The 23,151-nt window shown below is 43.4% G+C and overlaps 1 protein-coding gene across 2 annotated transcripts in view; it reads left to right on the top strand.

Annotated features, from left to right (window-relative positions):
- Positions 1–23,151, top strand: part of LOC135519315 (adenylate cyclase type 5-like) — a 140,194-nt gene that overhangs the window by 68,016 nt on the left and 49,027 nt on the right. For both annotated transcript variants that reach the window (XM_064944482.1, XM_064944481.1), the window contains exon 3: positions 1,367–1,488. In XM_064944482.1, coding sequence (XP_064800554.1) covers positions 1,367–1,488 — 122 coding nt within the window. The remainder of the gene's footprint in view (positions 1–1,366; positions 1,489–23,151) is intronic.

The following is a 23,151-nucleotide window of genomic DNA, read 5'->3' as shown; positions in this document are numbered from 1 at the left end:
AATACAGTATATACATATGAGATGAGTAAAGCAGTATGTAAACATTATTTAAACATTGTTTAAGTGACTAGTGTTCTATTATTAAAGTGGCCAGTGATTCCAAGTCTATGTCTGTAAGGCAGCAGCCTCTAAGGTGCAGGGTTGCGTAACCGGGTGGAAGCCCAGCTTTGATGCACCTGTACTGACCTCGCCTTCTGGATGATAGTGGGGTGAATAGGCCATGGCTTGGGTGTTTGATGATCTTTTTGGCCTTCCTGTGACATCGGGTGCTGTAGGTATCCTGGAGAGCAGATAGTTTGGTGATGCGTTGAGAAGACCGCACCACCTTCTAGAGAGGGCGGTGCAGTTGCCATACCAGGCGGTTATACAGCCCGACAGGATGCTCTCAATTGTGCATCTGTAAAAGTTTGTGAGGGTTTTAGGGGCCAAGCCAAATATCTTCAGCCTCCTGAGGTTGAGGATGCGCTGTTGCGCCTTTTTCACCACACTGTCTGTGTGGGTGGACCCTTTCAGATCGTCAGTGATGTGTACGCCGAGGAACTTGAATCCAGGTATAGACCTTACCATCAAATGCTTACTTACAAGCCATTAACCAACAATGCAGTTTTGGGAAGAAAAATATATATATTTGACTAAATAAAGAGAGAGAGAGAGATACAGAGATAGTTAAAAAGAGACAGCTAATTCACTAGAATTGACATGAAGTTAAAGAAGTGGGTTTGTGTGTTGTTGTTGGCCTATCCTAGCCCCTCGGTAATACCTGTCCACCTACACCTGCTGCTGTGGTGTAAACAGAATAGGAGCTTCGTCCCAAATTACACCCTGTTCCCTATATAGTGAACTAATGAGGACCAGAGCCCTGGTAAAAAAATGTGTGCACTATATAGGAAATAGTGTTCCATTTTGGATGCAGGCAAGGAGATGGCATCAAGGGCTGGCCCACACTTGTCAACCAGTGATAACATCTCTCAGCAGGCAGGGATACTGTGCCGTGGGCGTCATCGCAATAGAGGGATGGAAAGATAGATGCAAGCAGCCGTCTGTTCAAAGTCCTAAACTACCCAGGTCTTCCCCAGTTGGAATGACCAAAATCAAGACCTCTCCATTTCTCTGTCTCACTGCCTGTCTCGTGTAATGACTCCTATCAACTAAATCTCTGGTTTGTCCGTTTTCTCTCTACTGTCTCCCCTGCCTCTCTCTCTCTCTCTCTCTCTCTTTCTCTGGGATTTTCTCTCCTTCTCTTTTTCTCCCTGGGTGTCTTCCCTCACTCTCTCCCCCTCCTCTCTCTCATCATCCTTCTCTATCTCTACGTTCTACCTTCCTCCCCATCTCTTGCCCTCTCTCTCTCATTCCTCTATCTCTGCAGGAGCGTCTCCTGCTCTCCGTGCTTCCCCGTCATGTTGCCATGGAGATGAAAGCTGATATTAACGCTAAGCAGGAAGACATGATGTTTCACAAGATCTACATCCAGAAGCACGACAACGTCAGGTACCGGTCACCAATGCCATGATCATGGAGAGTGGGGACACATGCAGTCAATACCATGCTCCAAAGCTATGTCCAGGTCATTCTCTTAATCAATTACCATGCTACTTTACTCAACATTACCTAGCCTCTGAGGATTATTGCCATGTTGATAGTATGTGTTTAATCTCCAGTGGTAGTGGAGAGTATTACTAAATCATCCAATAGCAAGCATTAAATATGTGATGTATTCTAGAGAAACAGAGTAGACACCATCTTGTTGATTATGGAACGAATGCACTAGGCCTACATTAGAGAGAGAGAGAGAGAGCGAGAGAGAGAGAGAGAGAGAGGTTTTCTCTGTGGCTGTCTGACTTGTGGACACCAAGAATACTCATAACGTCATGCTGTGTGTTGTGTTCTCAGAACCATGCCTGGTAGGCTTCTGGCTCTTGCAGACTAGACCCAAACACACATAAGAGGTGCTATTGTAGCTTTGAAGAGTCTCTTTGAACCACATGGGTAGAGTCGGAGGTCATGTATCTTTCACTCTTTTCTAAAACAAAACAGTCTTTTCATTGTCTGTGTGTATGTGATCATTATCAGTTTGTTGCCATGTTAGAGCAGAGAGAGTTGGACCTTAAAGTCAGAGAGGGTTTAGCTCAGAGGCCTGGCAGTTCCTAGAATATCTACCGCTATGGAAGGAAGGTTCAGTCACAATGCATGTGATGCCTGCTGTTTTTGAGAAGAATGAAAGATCGAGAAAACACACTCACGGACACAGGCACACAGATAATCCCATATAGCACTAACATTTATCTCTAAAAGTCTCTCACACATTTTAAAATGAGTCACTCTAGATAAGCTAGCCACACTGTAGAAAACACTATCGATGACAATTGGTTATGATAACGATGGCAATGCGGATGATGAAGATGCTGTGCGACAAAGAAGTATGTATATTTTCTGTTCGTGGTGATTCTGTCCGGCGACTGATCTCAACTGGCTCTGCTCAAGGCTGCTTGAAAAAGCGTTGCCCCTGTTTTTAACTGACTCACTGGGGGTCTAGGATTACTGGCCGCTAGGCTAAGCTAAGCCTGGCTGACTGCGCGGCTAATACCCTGCTAAAGAGAGGGAGGCCTGGAGTAGCAAGCCGATAACAGTGCCCGGCCACCCTCTGTAATTGGGCAGCAGACAGACAACAGGAAAAGAGAGTTGACAGCTCCTGGCAGGGATAGAGAGAGAAAGAGAGAGAATGCTTGACTGTGGAGAGAGAGAAAGGATAGAAGACTGGGGCTGCTGTGTCTAACATTACTACATTACTAGTGCATGTAGCTGTCAAATCCTTGCTTCCTCTCTCATAAGCATCAAGGACCTCTCTTTCAATGGGCTTTGAGAGGAATTGAGGTTACAAGGATGGAGAAAGCAATAATTATTTGACAGCTAGTAACGTTTTCAGACACTGCCCGGGTTTCAGTGTTTCTTTGTGTGCTCCAGTTAGATGGGGGAGATATAGTGGAGGATGTACTGTATATAGCCTAGCATGTGAGATGGGGTTGCTGAGAGAGCAGATAGCATGTCATGTCCCTGGCCGCTCCTCCCAGCTCTGACTGCTCTGCTCCTCCCGGGCCCTGCTCAGCTCAGCCCACTCTGCTGTTAGTCAGGAGGCCTCCCTTTTGCCTTTCTGCCTCCTCCTCCACCTTCCTCCTCCTCCTCGAACAAAAGCCCCATGGCTTTCAGCAATTAGGCCGAAATGTCCCGACTACAAGCGTGTTATGCAAGTTAGCAGCAGTGAGGTGTAGGGATGTTTGTCGAGAAGTTTTGAAGCTCATCTCAGTGAAGTGGGGTATTGATATGTCTACTAGAAGACAACACAGCTGTGTTTTTTGCCAGTTTAAAGATTCAAAGTTTATTCGCCATGTGCACAGGATACAAAAGGTGTAAAACAGTATAGTGACATTCTTACCTTGAGAGCTCTTTCCCAACAACGCAGTGATAATAATAATTAATACAATGTTTGGATCTAATCCTGAATGCTGATTGGTTAAAAACGCATTCCAACCGGTGTCTATTCCACAAGTTACCTCCGGCAAAATCTATGCCGTTAAAATGCTTATTACTCTGTTCCATCTGACTGCGCAATCCACTGTCTCTTCAGCCCAGCCTGTCAAGTTATGAACTTGATCTCCACTATAAAAAGCATCTAGACATCTCACATTTCTTTTAGACTAACATTTAGTTTTCAACAGCGGAGATTTATATAAATATTGCTGTCTGTCTCTCCGACATTTGCAACATTGTTTCTGTATTCTAATTTGATCTCCAGCTGTCCCATAGTAATGAATGTGTAGGGGTTGGGAGTCAGGATGAGACAGACAGGATATATACAAAGAAATGTACATTTAAAAAAGTTTAAAAGAAACTAAGTGTAGCTAGTTTGCAGTTTTTCCAGCTTCAGTTTCAAGTGATTGTGTTAACTGTGATGTTGGCTAAAAGTTTGGATACACCTACTCATTCCAGGATTCTTCTTTATTTTTACTATTTTCTCCATAGTAGAATAATAGTGAAGACATGAAAACTATGAAAAAAAAAAGTGTTAAACAAATCAAAATATATTTTATATTTGAGATTCTTCAAAATAGCCACCCTTTGCCTTGATGACAGCTTTGCACACTCTTGACATTCTCCCAACCAGTTTCACCTGGAATGCTTTTCCAACAGTCTTGGAGGAGTTTGCTGAGCACATGTTGGTTGCTTTTCCTTCACTCTGTGGTCCAACTCATTTCAAACCATCTCAATTGGGTTAAGGTCAGGTGATTGTGGAAGCCAGGTCATCTGATGCAGCACTCCATCACTCTCCTTCTTGATCAAATAGCCCTTACACGCCCTTGAATAAGTAGGCGTGTCCGAGCCATAGTCAATGAACAGCATTCTCAGTAGGTATTCCTCTTGTCCAGGTGGGAGAGGGCAGTGGGGAGCATCATATGTAGATCTCTTGGGGCGGTATGCAAATTGAATGGGGTGTCTGGGATGATGGAGGTGATGTGTGCCATGACCAGCCTTTTCATGAAGCGAGGGCCAGCTAACGAGAGCGTACACGCCGCAGTGTTGGGTGATATATGAGGCTTTGGTGACAAAACGGATGGCACTGTGATAGACTGCATCCAATTTGTTGAGTAGAGTGTTGGAGGCTATTTTATAAATGACATCGCCGAAGTCGAGGATCGGTAGGATGGTCAGTTTTACGAGGGTATGTTTGGCAGCATGAACAAAGGATGCTTTGTTGCGAAATAGGAAGCCGATTCTAGATTTAATTTTGGATTTGAGATGCTTAATGTGAGTCTGGAAGGAGAGTTTACAGTCTAGCCAGACACCTAGGTATTTGTAGTTGTCCACATATTCTAAGTCAGAACTGTCCAGAGTAGTGATGCTGGATGGGCGGGCAGGTGTGGCAGTGATCGGTTGAAGAGCATGCAATTAGTTTTACTTGCATTTAAGAGCAGTTGGAGGCCACGGAAGTAGAGTTGTATGGCATTGAAGCTCATCTGGAGGTTCGTTAACACAGTGTCCAAAGAAGGGCCAGATGTATCCAGAATGGTGTTGTTTGTGTAGAGGTGGATCAGAGAATCACCAGCAGCAAGAGTGACATCATTGATGTATACAGAGAAGAGTCGGCCTGAGAATTGAACCCTGTGGCACCCCTATAGAGACTGCAAGAGGTCCGGACGACAGGCCTTCCGATTTGACACACTGAACTCTATCAGAGAAGTATTTGGTGAACCAGGCGAGGAAATTATTTGAGAAACCAAGGCTGTTGAGTCTGCCTATAAGAATGTGGTGATTGACAGAGTCGAAAACCTTGGCCAGGTCGATGAATACCGCTGCACAGTAATGTCTCTTATCGATGGCGTTTATGATATCGTTTAGGACCTTGAGCGTGGCTGAGGTGCACCCATGACCAACTCTGAAACCAGATTGCATAGCGGAGAAGGTACGGTGGGATTCAAAATGGTCGGTAATCTGTTTGTTGACTTGGCTTTCGAAGACCTTAGAAAGGCAGGGTAGGATAGATATAGGTCTGAAGCAGTTTGGGTCTAGAGTGTCTCCCCCTTTGAAGAGGGGGATGACCGCGGTAGCGTTCCAATCTTTGGGAATCTCAGATGATACGAAAGAGAGTTTGAACAGGCTAGTAATAGGGGTTGCAACAATTTCGGCAGATAATTTAAAAAAAGAGAGGGTCCAGATTGTCTAGCCCGGCTGATTTGTAGGGGTCCAGGTTTTGCAGTTCTTTAAGAAGATCAGCTATCTGGATGTGAGTGAAGGAGAAGGAGAAATGGGGAGGCTTGGGCGAGTTGGTGTGGGGAGTGCAGGATATCCAGGTGGAAAGCATGGCCAGCCGTAGAAAAATGCTTATTGAAATTCTCAATTATTGTGGAGTTATCAGTGGTGACAGTGTTTCCTAGCCTCAGTGCAGTGGGCAGCTGGGAGGAGGTGCTCTTATTCTCCATGGACTTTACAGTGTCCCAGAACTTTTTTGAGTTTGTGCTACAGGATGCAAATTTCTGTTTGAAAAAGCTAGCCTTAGCTTTCCTAACTGCCTATGTACATTTGTTCCTAACTTCCCTGAAAAGTTGCATATCACGGGGGCTATTCGATGCTAATGCAGAATGGCACAGGATGTTTTTGTGCTGGTCAAGGGCAGTCAGGTCTGGAGAGAACCACGGGCTATATCTGTTCCTGGTTCTAAGTTTTTTGAAAGGGGCATTTTTATTTAAGATGGTGAGGAAGGCACTTTTAAAGAATGACCAGGCATCCTCTACTGACGGGATGAGGTCAATATCCTTCCAGGATACCTGGGCCAGGTCAATTAGGAAGGCCTGCTCGCTGAAGTGTTTTAAGGAGCGTTTGATAGTAATGAGAGTAGGTCGTTTGACCGCAGACCCGTTATGGATGCAGGCAATGAGGCAGTGATCGCTGAGATCTTGGTTGAAAACAGCAGAGGTATATTTGGAGGGCAACTTGGTTAGGAGGATATCTATGAGGGTGCCCGTGTTTACTGATTTGGGGTTGTACCTGGTGGGTTCATTGATAATTTGTGAGAGATTGAGGGCATCAAGTTTAGATTGTAGGATGGCCGGGGTGTTAAGCATGTCACAGTTTAGTTCACCTAGCAGCACGAGCTCTGAAGATAGATGGTGGGCAATCAGTTCACATATGGTGTCCAGGGCACAGCTGGGCTATAGCAAGCGGCAATGCTGGTCTATAGCTAGCGGCAATGGTGAGAGACCTGTTTATGTAAATGTGACTTTTTAAAAGTAGAAGCTCGAATTGTTTGGGTACAGACCTGGAAAGTAAAACAGAACTCTGGAAATTTCAGGGTTTTTGGTGGTCTTCCTGAGCCAGGATTCAGACACGGCTAGGACATCCGGGTTGACAGAGTGTGCTAGGGCAGTGAATAAAACAAACTTAGGGAGGAGGCTTCTAATGTTAACATGCATGAAACCAAGGCTTTTACGGTTACAGAAGTCAACAAATGATAGCGCCTGGGGAATGGGAGTGGAGCTAGGCACTGCAGGGCCTGGATTAACTTCCACATCACCAGAGGAACAGAGGAGGAGTAGGATAAGGGTACGGCTAAAGGCTAAAATAACTGGTCGTCTAGTACGTTCAGAACAGAGAGTAAAAGGAGCGGATTCCTGGGCACGGTAGAATAGATTCAAGGCATAATGTACAGACAAAAGTATGGTAGGATGTGGATACAGTGAGGGTAAACCTATGCATAGATTGACGATGAAAGAGATATTGTCCCTAGAAATATCATTTAAACCAGGTGATGTCACCGCATGTGTGGTAGGTGGAACTAAAGTGTTAAATAATACGTATTGAGCAGGGCTAGAAGCTCTACAGTGAATTAAGGCAATAAATACTGACCAAAACAGCAACGGACAAGGCATATTGACGTTAGCGAGAGGCATGCGTAGCCGAGTGATCATAGAAGTCCAGTGAGTGGCTTCAGGCAGCTTGCGGGCCGGGGTTAGCAAGCTAACAGAAGGGCCTTGGAGGGACGTCGCAACAGAAGAAAGTCTGCTGTGGCCCCCTCGTGCTGTTTTGTCGGCAGACGTATCATCTGGGCTTCGTGTGGTAAATCAGGCCAATTGGCAGAATAGGTATAGTGGCCAGAGCATTTGTCCGGTGGGCCTCTTAAGCTCACAGTCCAATGTGCTCTGGACAGTTAGCAGGCCATGCCTAACATGCTAGTGGATGGGATTTCAGGGGACGAAGCGACGGCGGAGCCAGTTGAGAAAAACCCCATTGGGCGAATCACGTCGGTGGTACAGTTGTGATGACTCGGCGGGGGTCCAAGCCAGTTGGCAAAAAGAGATATTGTAGCCCAAGTAGTGGCTGACGGTCCTTTTTGACTAACTGGGAGATGGGCCTAGCAAGGCTAGCTCCAGGCTAATTGGTTCTTGCTTCAGGACAGTGACGTTAGCCAGGAGTGGCCACTCAAGTAGCAGCTAGCTAGCTGCGATGATCCAGGTGAATAAGAAAAGAAAGTAGAGAGGTAGAGAGGCATTGTTGGATAGATCACTTCCAGGTCTACCTTTGTAATCCGTAATGGACTGTAGCCCCTGCCACATCCTTCAAGCATCGGAGCCAGTGTAATAAGATTCCACCTTATTCCTATATGTGACCGACAACTTGATTCCATCTTATTTAGCAAAATTTGAAATTGTGTTTTTTTACATTGGATAAACGTAGACTCAGAGCTAGAAAATAGTATTTCATACACTACAGTTGAGGGACAATGGGAAAGTAATTCTGCTTTGAAAGTCCACTTTTGAGAAAATGGCTCTTGAATGTTTTAGTACACCTATTGAAGAGCTCTTTGTCTACACCCATTCAGCATTTTTCACACCCTCTTAAGCCTTAGCCCCACTCCTCTTTAAGGATTCACATGAGGCCATGTGCTAAACAGTGAGTACCCTAGTGTACAACCAAAGATGTCAAAACTAAAAGCTGGTTTATATTACGTCTATCGACATGTCTGTATACAGTTGTCGCAGTGACATCATTAACATTCTATTGTCGTCCAAAATCAAACTTGTCGAAATAACAAACAATGAAATAAAAGCAGGCCATTCTACCGGAGAATTTTAAGAACTTGGACTCTGTCTCGTTGGCCTAACGTTATATCCTAATTTGACTTTGGTTCAGGTCATGTTGATCTTCACATTACCGTTTCTGGTAAACACAATATATCAAATAAAATCAATGTTTATTTGTCGCATGCATAGGCTACGGAAGTTGTAAGCGGTACAGTGAAATGGTTACTTGCATAGTGGAGTGTTCTGTTTAGACATGTAGCTGGTTAGCTAAACAATGAACCATAATACCAACTCTTAACATTACTACACTGCATTAATCTACAGGTAGCAAAAGCTAACAAACTAGCTAGGTTCAATATTAACTAGCTAGCTAACATTAGGCTACAACTAACAATGCAAATGGCTCTGAGATATGAATACAGTGCCTTGCGAAAGTATTCGGCCCCCTTGAACTTTGCGACCTTTTGCCACATTTCAGGCTTCAAACATAAAGATATAAAACTGTATTTTTTTGTGAAGAAATCAACAACAAGTGGGACACAATCATGAAGTGGAACGACATTTATTGGATATTTCAAACTTTTTTAACAAATCAAAAACTGAAAAATTGGGCGTGCAAAATTATTCAGCCCCCTTAAGTTAATAATTTGTAGCGCCACCTTTTGCTGCGATTACAGCTGTAAGTCACTTGGGGTATGTCTCTATCAGTTTTGCACATCGAGAGACTGACATTTTTTCCCATTCCTCCTTGCAAAACAGCTCGAGCTCAGTGAGGTTGGATGGAGAGCATTTGTGAACAGCAGTTTTCAGTTCTTTCCACAGATTCTCGATTGGATTCAGGTCTGGACTTTGACTTGGCCATTCTAACACCTGGATATGTTTATTTTTGAACCATTCAATTGTAGATTTTGCTTTATGTTTTGGATCATTGTCTTGTTGGAAGACAAATCTCCATCCCAGTCTCAGGTCTTTTACAAAGTCCATCATGTTTTCTTCCAGAATGGTCCTGTATTTGGCTCCATCCATCTTCCCATCAATTTTAACCATCTTCCCTGTCCCTGCTGAAGAAAAGCAGGCCCAAACCATGATGCTGCCACCACCATGTTTGACAGTGGGGATGGTGTGTTCATTGTGATGAGCTGAGTTGCTTTTACGCCAAACATAACGTTTTGCATTGTTGCCAAAAAGTTCAATTTTGGTTTCATCTGACCAGAGCACCTTCTTCCACATGTTTGGTGTGTCTCCCAGGTGGCTTGTGGCAAACTTTAAACGACACTTTTTATGGATATCTTTAAGAAATGGCTTTCTTCTTGCCACTCTTCCATAAAGGCCAGATTTGTGCAATATACGACTGATTGTTGTCCTATGGACAGAGTCTCCCACCTTAGCTGTAGATCTCTGCAGTTCATCCAGAGTGATCATGGGCCTCTTGGCTGCATCTCTGATCAGTCTTCTCCTCTATGAGCTGAAAGTTTAGAGGGACGGCCAGGTCTTGGTAGATTTGCAGTGGTCTGATACTCCTTCCATTTCAATATTATCGCTTGCACAGTGCTCCTTGGGATGTTTAAAGCTTGGGAAATCTTTTTGTATCCAAATCCGGCTTTAAACTTCTTCACAACAGTATCTCGGACCTGCCTGGTGTGTTCCTTGTTCTTCATGATGCTCTCTGCACTTTTAACGGACCTCTGAGACTATCACAGTGCAGGTGCATTTATACGGAGACTTGATTACACACAGGTGGATTGTATTTATCATCATTAGTCATTTAGGTCAACATTGAATCATTCAGAGATCCTCACTGAACTTCTGGAGAGAGTTTGCTGCACTGAAAGTAAAGGGGCTGAATAATTTTGCATGCCCAATTTTTCAGTTTTTGATTTGTTAAAAAAGTTTGAAATATCCAATAAATGTCATTCCACTTCATGATTGTGTCCCACTTGTTGTTGATTCTTCACAAAAAAATACAGTTTTATTTCTTTATGTTTGAAGCCTGAAATGTGGCAAAAGGTCGAAGGGGTCCGAATACTTTCGCAAGGCACTGTATCATTACTACACAAATCATACACATAATGTTAGTTGCCCTTAGTTTGAAGAGGTAATCCGGAGACAGATGTTTTTTTGCAACAGCCTTCTGTGTTCTCTTTTCGATTCCATCCGCATTTGCAATCAAACACCTGAATTTTCTCAATTTCTTTAGCCATCATACTCTGCTTCGGCTGGGCATTCCACTGATTTCGAAACTCGGTCCTCCGGAAAGTAGAGAGCCTTAGCAACACTTGTGCAGTTCTTTGTGATATCTTTCAAAAAAATCTGATTTAGAAAGGATTACCTACACATACTAGACAGCTCATGTTATAGACAGAAGCTTGCTACATGGCAGACCAATCTGAACTCATCTCTCCAGCCCATCAATTATCTTAGCCAATCATGGCGAGCGGGAAGGTTCCTGCCTTTTTCCGTGGCTAAACCAACTAGGCTCGTAATTTAACAATTTGATTTGTATTTACAGATGGCATACAAGTATGTAATTAAGGCCCATGAAATTTCACGTTCCAGAAGACATTTCTCCCCCAAAAACGCATTTTGATAAAAATGATGTATTATGTTCAAATGTGAAGTAGTGAAGCATGACTTATGTCTAGTTTCATGAAACAAGTCACATATTGTCCTTTTGCCTGTTTCGTGGTTCTGCGGAGGTCACAGCGAGACTACTTATACACATTAGTGTATTCAGATTTGGGGTCGGCTGTGAAAGCCCTGAGTGCAATAGCTCTGCCCTTTAACTTAGTGTGTACCTCTGTGTTAATCCAGAGCTTTTGATTGGAGAAAGCAGCAAAAGCTCAATGTGGGGACTACGTCGGCGATGCATTTTCTGATGAAGCCCGAGACGGAGGTGGTTAGCTTGTTGATGCTTTTGCCGGAGTCCCGAAACATATTCCAGTCAGCTCTAGCAAAGCAGTCCTGCAACATAGCCTACGATTCTGAAAACCATTTCTCTAAGGAGCGCGTCAGTTACTTCCTGTTTGAGCTTCTGTTTATAAAGAGGAAGCAGGAGTATAGAGACATGATCTGATTTGTCAAAGGGGGGAAGAGGGAGGGCCTTGTATGGTTGCCTGTGGGTTGAATAATAGTGGTCTAGGACTTTATCGCCCCTAGTGACGAAGGAGACGTATTGACAGAAGTTGGGCATTTTGCGGTTTGTGCTATTGTCCCAACTGAGGACAGAAACATTTTGCATTAGGACATGGCCTTTGGCTGACATTTTTTATTACGATATTCATATATTGAACTCAATTCTTGAACTGAACTCTGAGTTCTGTCGCTCTCACTCTGTTGTCTCTCATGCAAACTCTCCACTCCATCCCTGTGTGGTACAGTAAGGAGAGACAAGTCCATGCTGCTGCAGCTCTGCATGTGTCTGTGTGTCTGCCAGGTGCTTGGCTGCAGGCTGCAGTGCAGTTGTGCTGTAGTCCACAGTGGCATCTAGCCTAGTCTTTTAGTACCTTACATTACATAATATCCCATACTGGAGCTGTTAGTCTATATCCGTGCTGTTCTAACTAGTACTGACACACTCTCCTTGTTCAGCACAGGACAGCACTAAAGCAAACAGCACAGGATATACTGCTGAGCTCTGTCCTTCACTTCTCACTTCCCCTCTGTTCCTCCCCCTATGGACATTCCTTTGAGGACATTCTACCTCCTCCCCCCTCCCCCACCAACAGACATTTACAGTGCCTTCAGAAAGTATTCATACCCCTTGACTTATTCCACATTTTGTTGTGTTACAGCCTGAATTCAATAAAAACAAATCTCAAAACATGATTTTGGAAATGTTTTAGATTTGGTCTTGTGTTTTAGGTTATTGTCCTGCTGAAAGGTGAATTCATTTCCCAGTCACAGGTTTTCCACATTTTCTGCAGTATTACTTTAGTGCATAGTTGCAAACAGGATGCATGTTTTGGAATATTTTTATTCTGTACAGGCTTCCTTCTCACTCTGTCAATTAAGTTAGTATTGTGGAGTAACTACAATGTTGTTGATCCTAGAGCTGTTCCTGTGACCGTATTATCGCCATACCAGCGATCACGAGTCATGAAGGCAGTCAAATTCCACGTGACCGTTTAGTCACGGTAATTAGGCTTCTCCAGTACTCTAATTAGGCTTCGAGAGTGCTCTGATGCTGCTGATGGTCATTAGTAGCCTACCAAACTTGCTAACTGCCTGGTACTCAGCACTCTATTGTCCCTCTAATCACTCTGACATCAATGCAAATGTAATCGAAAATGTAATCAATCACTTCATGAGAGTCCATGAGCTCATGTTGCGCAATATTTCTATAGGCTGTGCAATTGCGTGAGAAATTAACGTTTTGGTGGACTCTTAAAAAGAGGAGGATCCCATCAGCTTTCTATAGGCTAGGCCTACTATTTATCAACTTTCCTAATGTTAAGCGTATTGCTTCGCTTTACAAAAGGAGTATATCCTACCTGGCTGGCATGAAAATGAACCACTGGAAAAGCGTCCTCCATTCGCTATTTAAGTGCATAGATGACATGTATTTTTTCCCGTTGCCCATTTCGAGACAGGTGCATGATAATGGTCCATTATAAATCAAAACAAATTTCACACATATATTATCTAGTATATGTAAAGACAAGATTAAATCAAGAATAGTCTGATGGGTGACAATATAAGCCTAACACTTGTGAATGATGCCCAGCATAAGAAACTGCCTTTTCTCACGACTTTTTCGAATCATAGTCACACACCTCATATAGCCTAGCCCATAGGCTTATATGTTTTTATAAGGTTTGTATCACAACTAAAGTGGTCAAATAGCTTCATAAAATTAAGCACAAGAATCTGCTTTAGGAGTGGTTTAGAGTTTCAAGTTGGGAGAAGATCATTTTCACCATAAAAATACACCTTTATAATAAAAGCATTACATGCATAATCACATTTGCGGTCACTTTTGATAATGGTGTTTTCCCCATAATGGAACATTCATGCTTATAGCTAAATGTTCTGTTCTTTTGCGTCAGCCACATTGCGTAAAAAAACGTTGTTTTTCTTAATGCAAGTGGTTGTATTCATTTTAGATCTATCGCACCCCACAACTGTCCCAGACTATGTTTGGAATATCTATTTCTTGCACAGAATAGAATAGGTTGACTTTTGTACTATGGGGGATAGTAGATTGACATAGGCTAGTGCTTTTGCTGTTTGTTAGGCCTGCTCAACTTGTTGCCTGACAAAAAGTAAATGTGGACAGTTCTTCCAATATCTTCAACATGTACCTTGGAATTGGATAAGGACGTGCGCATTTGCGTCCCTGATGTGTCTGTCTTCACTTGTAGCCTGTGAAAAAGATCCGATCAAGTGATGATTGCGCAGCACTCCAGGCCGCAAAAGGCATATCTTTTTATTGGGTGCATTACGGCCACAAAGGGGATGCCACCGTGAAATTCGAGGCATTATCAAGTGCTTGTTAAATTGTGAATGAGAGACTATTGTAGTGTGTACAGTCTGCGTAAAAAACAAAGCACAGCTCATGCCTTTCAAGCAACTTTTTTCAAATCATCATTAGAGTCTCATCATGTAGCCTTACAATGTATTAAAAATCAAAACATATAGCCGAACATTTGTGGAACAACTAAAGTTACATTAAATAACTCTAAATTGAGTATATAGGAGTACATATTTCTTTGTTAACCTCTCAACACAGAATAGTCGCATGTGCGCACTCCCTCAAATCTTTTGAAGAAAATATTTATATTTTATAATTGTATTCTTCATACAATAAAGTAATATAAAATAATACCACAGAATTATAAGCAAATCTTGTCTGCTAAATGAAGTAGTGTAGCCAACAGACATTTGGCATAGCCACATCAGAACCTAACATAAGGACAACTCCCAGTATGCTATTCTTTTCATCTGAAATAGAATACATTTTCTTCATATCATGCTTTTTTAGATCTGTCTAAAATAAATAAGGGATTTATTGTGAAGGTGTAGACTATATTATATGGATTTATTATACTTTTTAAAATGTAGATGTTCCAAAAGTCTGCATGTGTAGAAGCCAGGAGATGCTAAATGTGTTTATGTTAGTTAACGGTGAATTACCATGAGACTGCAAGGTATTTGCTTGACAATCAACAGCTGAAGAAATGTCATGACCGCCACAGCCCTTGTTGATGCATCCTCAGTTTGTCTGGTGGCAAGTGGTGTACTAGTGTACATTAGAACATAGCCCTGGTCGCTCTTGGGGTTGGGTTAAATGTGGAAGGCACATTTCAGTTGAAGGCATTCAGTTGTACAACTGACTAGGTATCCCCCTTTCCCCCTTTCTTCCCAGCTGTTGTCACCTGGGTGTAGAGAAAATGGCTGCTGAGAATATGGATGGCTTGTCTTTGGGGCATGCTGGTGTAGAGCTCTGCTAAGACCACGGACAGCAACAGAGTTGACAGGAAGGTGTGCAGCCAGGGACAGAGAGGAGGAAATACAAACTGACAAGCAGCCAAATGTAACAGCTACACATGGGTTTGGTTGGGCATGACAGGATCATCACAACAACAGAGACAGAGACACAGAGAGACACACAGAGAGAGAGAGAGAGAGAGAGAGAGAGAGAGAGAGAGAGAAATGTATAAATGACCACACAGACAGGTAGCTGAACTGGACACTATCCTGATATGACAGTAGTAGTAGAACTAAAATGACAGAAGGTGTGGTAGGAGAACTGTGAAGAGGGGAGATAGAGAAGGAAAGGAGTGAGAGGGGATATGCAGGGTGAGATGAGTGAAGTGGAGAGAGGCATAGAAGGAGGGAGTGAGGGAGAGAAAGGGGAAGGAGGGAGAGAGGGGAATGTATGCAGAGTGAGGTGAGTGAAATGGAGAGAGGCAGGCAGGCCATGAGGGCGGCAGGAGGGGAGAGCCCAACCATCAACAGTGCTGAGGGGTCAAGCTATGCGGCGGGAGATGAAAGGCTGATTGTCTGTGGCAGTGCCAGGAGGTCCGGGGGAAACAAGGTTAGGGGTCAAGACAGAAGCCCCTTTTGACATGGCAGCGAGATGACCCGTAACAGGTTCTGCGGGGCTAGCTATGTAAGCAGGAAGTGCTTTCTCTCTCTCTCTCTCTCTCTCTCTCTCTCTCTCTCTTTTTTTTTCTCTCTCTCTCCCTTTATTCTCTCCCAGGGGGATGTTGGATGTTGGATGCGGTCCCTGGCATGGCTGCCGTTTTCATGCGAGCCGAGGCCTAGCTCAGAAGCAAGCAAGCATGGAGGCGTACTGTAACAAACAAATTCCTAACAATATAATGCCATTCACTCCCTCACAGCTCGGGTGTCACGTTTTAACTGAAACTCTGGGTTTCAGCGGTGTCACCCCAAGCTGTAAAAGTGTTGTTATTCCATCCTGGGCCTTGTTGTTCTGCAGTTTATCCACCTTTTGGAGTGATTTACAGTAGATTTACTCTAGTTGTGACATTGCCCGAGTCCAGCGCATGGCCTTGTTGTAGCCTGTAAACCAGGTTGTGTGGTTAGTACAGAAGGTTCATTCCATTGTTACATTCCATTGAGCAAATGAGATATGACTGTCTGTTTATCATCTCTGACAGTTTAGCAAAATAATGCAATGGATGAGCACAATAATGCTGATGCGAATATATTGTCTCTCTCTGACTAAGTGGTTGTAAGGGCTTCAACATGCCTGGTTTCATCAGGTCATGGTCACAGTGTACCTTGTTTGGTAAAGTTATTGCACAATGAATATCTGATGTTTTCTCCCAGTGGTGACGTCCTGTTTTGGTGAATGTATTTTTCTTTTTAATTTCTGGTACATACACCCAGTGACTCATAGATACTGTATACAGTTCCTTCGGAAGGTTTTCAGACCCCTTGACGTTTTATTCTAAAAGTGATTAAATATTTATTTTTCCTCAGCAATCTACACACAATACCCCTTAATGACAAAGTGAAAACAGGTTTGTAGAAATGTTTGTAACTTTATTAAAAAGAATTAACAGAAATACTTTATTTAAGTATTTAGACCCTTTGCTATGAGACTCAGAACTGTGGTCTCCTGAGTGGTGCAGCGGTCTAAGACAGTGTATCTCGGTGCTCGAGGCATCACTACAGACATCCTGGTTCAAATCCAGGCTGTATCACAACTGGCCATGATTGGGAGTCCCATAGGGCGGCGCACAATTGGCCCGGGTTTGGTCGGTGTAGGCTGTCATTGTAAATAAGAATTTGTTCTTAACTGACTTGCCAAGTTAAATAAAGGTAGATATTTTTTTTAATTAGTTGAGCTCAGGTGCATCCTGTTTCCATTGATTATCCTTCAGATGTTTCTACAACTTGATTGGAAACCACCTGTGGTAAATTCAATTGATTGAACATGATTTGAAAAGGCACACGCCTGTCTATATAAGGTCCCGCATTTGACAGTGCATGTCAGAGCGAAAACCAAGCCATGAGGTCAAAGGAATTATCCGTAGAGCTCCCAGACAGGATTGTGTCGAGGCACAGATCTGGGGAAGGGTACCAACAAATGTCTGCAGTATTGAAGGTCCCCAAGAACACAGTGGCCTCCATCATTCTTAAATAGAAGAAGTTTGGAACCACCAAAACGCTTCCTAGAGCTGACCGCCCGGCCAAACTAAGCAATTGGGGAGAAGGGCTTGGTCAGGGAGGTGACCTAGAACCCAATGGTCACTCTGTCAGGGCTCTAGAGTTCCCCTGTAGAGATGGGAGAACTTTCCAGAAGGACAACCATCTCTGCAGTACTCCATTAATCAGGACTTTATGCCAGACAGAAGCCACTCCTCAGTAAAAGGCACATTACAGCCCACTTGGAGTTTGCCAAAAGCCACCTAAAGACTCTCAGACCATGAGAAACAAGATTTTCTAGTCTGATGAAACCAAGATTGAACTCTTTGGCATGAATGCCAAGCATCACATCTGGAGGAAACCTGGCACCATCCATACGGTGATGCATGGTGATGGCAGCAGCATGCTGTGGGGATGTTTTTCAGCGGCACAGACTGGGAGACTAGTCAGTACAGAGAGATCCTTGGTGAAAATCTGCTCCAGAGTGCTCAGGACCTCAGTCTGGGTTGAAGGTTCACCTTCCAACAGGACAACTAACCTAAGCACACAGCCAAGACAACGCCGGAGTGGCTTCGGGACAAGTCTCTGAATGTCCTTGAGTGGCCCAGCCAGAGCCCGGACTTGAACCTGATCTTAATTCTCTGGAGAGATCTGAAAAAAGCTGTGCAGCAATGGAGTATGAGCCAATCTGAGAGAACTTGAGAGGATCTGCAGAGAAGAATAGGAGAAACTACCCAAATACAGATGTGCCAAGGTTGTAGCATCATACCCAATAACACTTGAGGCTGTAATCGCTGCCAAAGATTCTTCAACAAAGTACTGATTAAAGGGTCTGAATACTTATGTACATTTTATATTTCAGTTTTTTAATTTTTTTATATAAATTAGCAAACATTTCCAAAAACCTGTTTTTGCTTTGTCATTATGGGGTAATGTGTGTAGATTGATAAGGAAAACAAACTATTTTAGAATAAGTCTGTAACCTAACAAAATTTGGAAAAGTCAAAGGGTCTGAATTCTTTCTGGGGGCCCTGTATACATACATAAATACAGTAATTTATAGAACACATTCCTCTATAGAAAATGGGCCTGCTGTACATGTGCCTCTAACATGAAAGACATGCTTTGGGGCAGAGTTGAATGAAAGAAACCCATGCATGTAGACCCTTGTTTCTCTAAATGCCTTGATTTCTGTGAAGTACTATAGGAAGTTACTGTGTGTCATGTGTAAAAAACAAAACAACAACACTATCTTAGATATGCCTCCATTAAATATCTCATGATTCATCGTCTAACGATTAAATGGAGCTTTAAGACCTGACACAGCTCTCGATTTCTGCCCAGGATCCCGCCCACCCTCTCCAAACCAGCCCAAATATACATATATGGTCGTGCCCTAGGAGAACGGAACATACTGCTTCCTGGGAGATAATATTTGTGGCGCTCTTAATCCGCTCGTTGTGGGAGGCACAGGGATTATATTTGTGTCTAAATTTAGCCTCCATGTCACCCCTGTCCTCAGCTACAGTACAAGCTGATAATCTATGTTTAAAGGGAGGTGGTCTTGGCTGGGTCTAGTGCCCCCTGCCGTGCCTGTGTCTGTGTCAGCCAGCCAACCCGGGATCACACAGAAAACAGACCAGGGGGACTAGCCATTACAGTACAATTCACATGACATAACCTCTATTTTCTTTCTCTGCATTGTAATGAATACAATTGAGAGTATTCTGTTGCTATCACTTGGTAAACAACAAATGTGCACTACCATTCAAAGGTTTGGGGTCACTTAGAAATGTCCTTGTTTTTGTAAGAAAAGCAAATTTTTTGTCCATTAAAATAATATCAAATTGATCAGAAATACAGTGTAGACATTGTTAATGTTGTAAAGATAATTGTAGCTGGAAATGGAAGATTTTTTTTATGGAATATCTACATAGGTGTCACGCCTTGGTCTTAGTATTTTGTGTTTTAGTTAATTAGTTGGTCAGGCCAGGGTGTGACATGGGTTTATTGTTTGTTGTAATTCTTAGTGGGGTTTTTTAGTTATTGGGATTGTGGCTGATTAGGGGTGTGTGTTACATAGGTTTGGCTGCCTGAGGCGGTTCTCAATCAGAGTCAGGTGATTCTCGTTGTCTCTGATTGGGAACCGTATTTAGGTAGCCTGGGTTTCACTTTGTATTTCGTGGGTGATTGTTCCTGTCTCTGTGTTAGTGTTCACCAGACAGGCTGTATAGGTTTTTCACGTTCCGTTTGTTGTTTTTGTTATTTCATGTATTCGTCTTTTGTCTATTAAAAACATGAGTAACCAACACGCTGCATTTCGGTCCGACTCTCTTTCGACAAACGAAGAACGCCGTAACAATAGGCGTACAGAGGCCCATTATCAGCAACCATCACTCCTGTGTTCCAATGGCATGTTGTGTTAGCTAATCCAAGTTTATCATTTTAAAAGAGTAATTGATCATTAGTTTGAGAACAGATGCGTGACAAGTCCTCAACTGGCAACGTCAACAGTGAAGAGGCGACTCCGGGATGCTGGCCATATTTCAGACTGGCCAATAAAAATAAAATATTAAGATGGGCAAAAGAACACAGACACTGGACAGAGGAACTCTGCCTAGAAGGCCAGCATTCTCAAACTAGACACTCTAATGTACTTGTCCTCTTGCTCAGTTGTGTGCCGGGGCTTCCCACTCCTCTTTCTATTCTGGTTAGAGCCAGTTTGCGCTGTTCTGTAAAGGGAGTAGTACACAGCGTTGTACGAGATCTTCAGTTTCTTGGCAATTTCTCGCATGGAAAAGCTTTCATTTCTCAGAACAAGAATAGACTGATGAGTTTCAGAAGAAAGTTATTTGTTTCTGGCCATTTTGAGCCTGTAATCAAACCCATAAATGCTGATGCTCCAGATACTCAACTAGTCTAAAGAAGGCCAGTTGTATTGCTTCTTTAATCAGAACAACAGTTTTCAGCTGTGATAATTGCAAAATGGTTTTCTAATGATCAATTAGCCTTTTAAAACGATAAACTTGGATTAGCTAACACAACGTGCCATTGGAACACAGGAGTGATGGTTGCTGATAATGGGCCTCTGTACACTTATGTAGATATTCCATACATATTCCAACATTAACAATGTCTACACTGTATTTCTGATCAATTTGATGTTATTTCAATGGACATTTTTTTTGTTGCTTTTATTTAAAAAACAAGGACATTTCAAATCCCTTGTCTGACGGGAAAAATCTGTTGGGAAGTGAGCTGGCAACCGGAGGGTTGCTGGTGTCAAATCCTAGATGCCATTGCCTGCTGTTGTGACTTGTGCAAGGCTCTTTGTCATTATGGGGTAATGTATGTAGATTGATAAGGAACAACAGCAGCTCCTAGTGTGGCAGCCTCCCACACCTCTCCAAAACCTGTATGTGTCCTTCGGAGGGGTTGGGTTAAAAGTGGAAGTCAAATTTCAGGTCGACTTAGTTTGCAATTGACCAATAAAGTAATCTTAATTTCAGATCAAGGCACTCTTGAATTATGACAAAAATTATAATAAGGAGAATGCAGTTTTTAAATTGTCATTAATTGTCTTGGTTCAAACCCCAGAATGAGGATCCATATTTACAGTTATCCAAGGTCAATTGGAAGGCAGCATCCCCCATCCCCCCCTTCCCATTCCTTCCCCTCTCATCTCCTCTCCTCTAATGCTTGATGGCTCTCCTCCTAATCACAATCTGTGGTCATGACAACAGCTCTCTGGAACAGAAATACAAGGATGCTAAGACTCCAGCTAAGAGAGACCACAGTCACTGGATTCTTAGTTGTAAGCAATGGGAGTATGGGCCTACTGAGAGGAGCACCAGCATTGGGAGTATGAGCCTACTTCGAGGAGCACCAGCAATGGGAGTATGAGCCTACTTCGAGGAGCACCAGCAATGGGAGTATGAGCATACTTGGAGTAGCACCTGTAATGGGTGTATGGGCCTACTGGGAGTAGCACCAGCAATGGGAGTATGGCCTACTGGGAGGAGCACCAGCAATGGGAGTATGGGCCTACTGGGAGTAGCACCAGCAATGGGAGTATGGCCTACTGGGAGGAGCACCTGTAATGGGAGCATGGGCCTACTGGGAGGAGCACCAGCAATGGGAGTATGGGTCTACTGGGAGTAGCACCTGTAATGAGAGTATGGGTCTACTGGGAGTAGCACCAGCAATGGGAGCATGGGCCTACTGGGAGGAGCACCAGCAATGGGAGTATGGGTCTACTGGGAGTAGCACCAGCAATGGGAGTATGAGCCTACTTGGAGTAGCACCAGCAATGGGAGTATGGGCCTACTGGGAGTAGCACCAGCAATGGGAGTATGAGCCTACTTGGAGTAGCACCAGCAATGGGAGTATGGGCCTACTGGGAGTAGCTCCAGCTTTCCCTGTAATAGGCTTATACCTATCCAATTATTTCAGATGAACAGATTGGGGGTCGAGACTAAGGATTGTTTCTGGACAGAACCACTGTCTCTGGTTTAGTCTAGGTTGACTCTAGATGGAACCATCCCATCCTCCCCCAATGATTATTTTATAACCTCGTAACACCCTTCTCTGTCTCTCTCTATGCCTCTGTTCCTTCAGCTCTATTTTCAGCGTATAGACATATCTTATCTTGTCCCCATTCATCTTCCTGCAGGCAGGGCTGCTAGTGGCATGGAGCTGGGCTGTGTGTACCCTGTGATACTCATGTGAGCGTATTTGTCTCTGAAGCTGCTCGTTTCTTCCTCTCTCTCTCGCTCTCTCTTCCCTGTCGTCTATATCTCCATCCCGTGATGAAAGAAAGGAACACAGACAAATATATCAAAAGATATAATTACCCAATTTTAGTCACCCCCTCCCTTTCTAGATACAGTGGCTAGAAAAAGTATGTGAATCCTTTGGAATTACATTGATTTCTGCATAAATTAGTCATACAATTTTACCTGATCTTCATCTAAGCCACAACAATAGACAAACACAATCTGCTTAAACTCATAACACACAAACAATTATAAGTTTTCATGTCTTTATTGAACACGCCATGTAAACATTCACAGTGCAGGGTGGAACAAGTATGTGAACCCTTTGATTTAATAGCAGGTTGACCCTCCTTTTAGCAGCAATAACCTCAACCAAATGTTTTCTGTAGTTGTGGACCAGACCTGCACAACGCTCAGGAGGAATTTTGGACCATTCCTCTATACAAAACTATATCAGTTCAGCAATATTCTTGGGATGTCTGGTGTGAATCACTCTCTTGAACTCATGCCACAGCATCTCAATCAGGTTGAGGTCAGGACTCTGACTGGGCCACTCCAGAAGGCATATTTTCTTCTGTTGAAGCAATTCTGTTGTAGATTTACTTCTGTGTTTTTTGTCGTTATCCTGTTGCATCACCCCACGTCTGTTGAGCTTCAATTAACGGACAGATAGCCTTACATTCTCCTGCAACATGTCTTGATAAACTTGGGAATTCATTTTTCCGTCGACGATAGCAAGCTGTCCAAATAACTTCACAGATCTTCATTGTAACGGGTTTAAACACTGTTTCCCATTAATGAACAAGCACCTGTGGAACGGTCGTTAAGACACTAACAGTTTACAGACGGTAGGCAATTAAGGTCGCAGTTATGAAATCTTAGGACACTAAGGGGGCCTTTCTAATGACTCTGAAAAACAACAAAAGAAAGATGCCCAGGGTCGCTGCTAATCTACGTGAACGCGCCTTAGGCATGCTGCAAGGAGGCATGAGGACTGCAGATGTGGCCAGGGCAATAAATTGCAATGTCCGTACGGTGAGACGCCTAAGACAGCGCTACAGGGAGGCAGGATGGACAGCTGATCGTCCTCGCAGTGGCAGACCACATGTAACAACACCTGCACAGGATTGGTACATCCGAACATCACACTTGCAGGACAGTTACAGGATTTCAACAACAACTGCCCGAGT

This window comes from Oncorhynchus masou, chromosome 29, assembly GCF_036934945.1.
Source record: "Oncorhynchus masou masou isolate Uvic2021 chromosome 29, UVic_Omas_1.1, whole genome shotgun sequence".
NCBI lineage: Eukaryota > Metazoa > Chordata > Actinopteri > Salmoniformes > Salmonidae > Oncorhynchus > Oncorhynchus masou.
This window is presented reverse-complemented; position numbering and strand designations above follow the sequence as displayed.